Consider the following 3,718-nt stretch of genomic DNA (forward strand, 5'->3'; position numbering starts at 1 on the left):
AGATTTATGAAATAAAACTGGGCGTGTGGTGGGGGCGGGGGATACGGGACGAAAACACGCTAATAGCGGGCGTGCAGAGCGAAAAGAAGAGATTTAAGAGACCTAATGGTGGGGTCGCTGAGTTCTAAAATCTCGATTTTTCGCCTCGCACTCCCGAAGATCATGGGTTTTTGTCCCGCTTTTTCCTCGCCTTTTTACCTTCTTAATTCTCGTGTTTTTCGCTTGGCAGTGTCACGGGGCGAAAAGACAAAATGGAAAGTGGACAAGTTACGACGCCGCCAATAATGATCCTGTAATACTGCCAGTTCCAAGTATGTAAAAGATTTTTCGTATCAATGTCTCCGCTAGATGTTTTCAAATCAACATTTTCAAATTTTGAACAGACTGAAACTCCAATTACTCTACAAAATTTTAATGTAACTGAATATGAATAACCTTTGGTTGTCGTAAGAGCTGGTGATCCAGACGAAATGGGTTGCCGAATGCTAAAGGAAACTTAAAAAAATATGCAGCTTGCACTCACCTAAGTATTCACTTTAATCGCCCTTTACAAGAAAATCGGTAGCTATATGTAGTACGAATTTAGCAAATGTTATGCTATCTTTTTTATAAAGGAACGATGACATCGCAACAAATAATAAAACTTCTGTGATAAGCTGCGTTGGCAAGTACATGGGATTCATTCACAGTTACAGCTATCTCGAAATCAGTCGATGATCTACAGGTACTGAATCCAGGGTGGCATTTTTACAACACCTGACAATATGGTGGCACTTTTTTCTTTGCAGTTGAATAGTTCGAACTGGACAAAGAAAATAAAATAAAATTTTACTAAGCATTGTTTTGGCTATTTCGAGATATTCTAATATGTTTCGATATATACTGTATTTGCAAGACCGACGCCAAGTTCTAATGTACATTTATGCTCCTTATCTGTACGTATCTTTTCCCTATCAACGAAAGCTCTAATCAATACAGTATGTATCGAAACAATATTAAACAAAGATTTCCATAATATCTTGAAATAGCCAAAACAATGGTTCGTAAAATTTTAATTTATTTTCGTTGTCTAGTTCGAGTTGTCCGTCTTTATTCTTTGACAATATGCAATATAGTTCTTGACAAGGACACATCTTAGATATCTTGACGTTAGAAAAATATGACAATCAGCGACTAATTAAATTAAAACATAAAGCTCTAAACAAAATATTAATTTCTTATCTGAGACCTATATGTTTAGAATAATAGTTTTTGACAATTGTGATCAACATGAAAAGGACACCCTAGAAAAAAATATGAGGCTGACCAAATTGTTACTGACTTCACACATTCCGTCTCTATTGAAAACTTACTAAAGGAAATACTGGTAAGCTGCGTTTATCAGATCGTTCAATTGCAAAGAAAATAGTGCCATCATATTGTCAGATGTTGTTAAAGTCAATGAGATAGGCCTACCGGCTGACTGATTAAAGAAGATATTGCCCTGGGATATCTTATGGTTGTCTGGCTATATATTTGTTCCTCAAATTTGTAATTGAGTAAAGTAAATACTAGCGTGATTTTGAACACCAGATTTCATTCTCAGTTGAGGATAATAGTCTCTGAATAGAAATAACAAAACCTGGATCGGATATAACCATATAAAATGTTTTTTTATGTCCCGAGCAAATATTTACAACATGTATAAATAATTTTCAATGATTATAAAGCTATTTTGATCTATTCAGGCCTTCAATACAGTAAAAAATGTCAGTACTAACTAGAAATACTGGACCTTTTTCTTTAAGTAGGGACATTGACGTCACTTTTTTTTAGTTAAAGGTCATGAAAAATGTATGAACCTGTCATTTTTATTTCTCGATAGGTTAGTTTTCTTGAAACAGGTAAGCGGCTTTTTTCACTAGATGTGGGAAAAGCATGCTGCCAGTCCAACATTGGTTTAGCATGACCTTTATTATTATTACAACACACATCCGCCATACATAAGCCAGAAGATCACTTACTTTCCAGTTCCATGTATTATTTCTTAATTAAATAACACAAAGTAGGTATAAATGCTTTTCCGCAGCACTACTGGTTCAACAGGTCCGACATGTTGAAGGGCAGCCGTACGTAATCTTCAGAAACAAACAAGTAACATGTACATGCACAGGTCTTTTTGCACAGGTCTTTTTTTTATTTACTCGGCGATATATGACCATTTTGTGTCGCTTCGCCGTAAAACCCAACTCATTCACTTTTTTATTTAATGCACAGAACATGCAGAAGAAACGAATTTAATTTCTAAGTAGATGTGCTAAACACTTTATGGAATATAAGAATTATGTGTTCAATCAATTATTTTTAAAACGTTTTACAATAAGGTTATATCTCCAAATTACAATTGCGTGAGTATGGCATCCGTGTGCAGATAGTTTATGCAGAGTACGTTTGATCTACGGTCGTGTATTTTGACAATCATTTTCTGAAAAAGCGCATTTTTGCACGAATTTTGTCACGAAAATCTGTATCCGGAACCGTGTCTTCCATTGGTTTCAATATTCCAAAAGAAGTCATGCTTTTTATAGCATTCCTTATTTTCTCGACTTCTTCAGATGGGTGAAATGTGTATCTAATAAGCCCGCCAACTTGTCCCAGGGCCTTTACAGAGGCTTCAATTCTGCCTAAATCTTGATCTTGTATCGTCTTAAAGAGCAAACAATTTTCGCCATTTGACCGTTTCCTTTCCAAGTCGTGCTTGATAGTATGTACTTCAGCTTTCAATTCTGTTCGTTCAGTTTCTGTTGACATAGCATTGGCACGGTACATGTTTGCTTGTAATGTAACCGAATTACACAGGTCCTCCGAAAGCTTAAGAACTTTTGACGTAACTTCATCCCGCAACTTTTCTATGTCATTTATTGCTTCATCTCTGCAACGTTCTATTTCAGACAGATTTGTAGAATTTGTGACATCGAGCTCTTCAATTTTCTCTTGGGCAGCACAAAGTCTTTTCGTGAAGTCATGAAAGTCTTTACTGTCGCCGAAACCTTTGGCAAGACTTGAAACAGACTTTACCATACCGTTACATGAAGAATGTTCATGATTTTTGCATGTCTCACATATAAACTCATTACATTTCAAACAACAGTACTTTGTTATCTCCAGTTTATGTTTCGGACACTTCATTTGGCACATGTCCTTCGGAATACTGTCTCCTTCTTCAAACACGTGGCCCTTTAAGAACAAATCATGGCTTTTCCTGCAGGAACTACACATGAAAGAAACACAAGTAGAACAAAAATGTCGCGCACTTACTGGTCGAGAATCAGACCCTTTCGAACATGGTTCACAAAGGACTTCACAAATCTCGTCCGAACCTACAAACGTTTGAATGTCTGCGAAAGAGTCGTACATCTCTTCAACACTATGCTTGTATACACCAACGACACATATTTAAGTACAAGATCTTCCTCACACGTAACGTTTTAAGCACAGAAATCAATATTGTTGGCTGATGTCAGCGGAAGATTAAACACGTGTATATTATCAACAGAAAGCGGATCAAGGAGGAGGGAGAAGAGGACTTAATGACTGAATCATTGTCAGGAAATATGACAGAACAACAAACGATCATGAAAATATAAGCTCTAGGAGTCATCAGTTAGTCTTTAAGCGAAACAACACAACGTACATTAACCCAAAATTGATATTTTATACGATGAAAAAATACTACCAC

General features: G+C 36.3%; 1 protein-coding gene across 1 annotated transcript; it reads right to left on the minus strand.

Moving 5' to 3' along the window:
- Positions 1-2,457: 2,457 nt before the first annotated feature.
- LOC123564958 (transcription intermediary factor 1-alpha-like) lies at positions 2,458-3,396 on the minus strand. The gene has a single exon (XM_045358936.2). It carries the CDS (start codon positions 3,394-3,396, stop codon positions 2,458-2,460), a length of 939 nt encoding a protein of 312 aa, XP_045214871.2.
- Positions 3,397-3,718: the final 322 nt, after the last annotated feature.

Source organism: Mercenaria mercenaria, chromosome 15, assembly GCF_021730395.1.
Source record: "Mercenaria mercenaria strain notata chromosome 15, MADL_Memer_1, whole genome shotgun sequence".
NCBI lineage: Eukaryota > Metazoa > Mollusca > Bivalvia > Venerida > Veneridae > Mercenaria > Mercenaria mercenaria.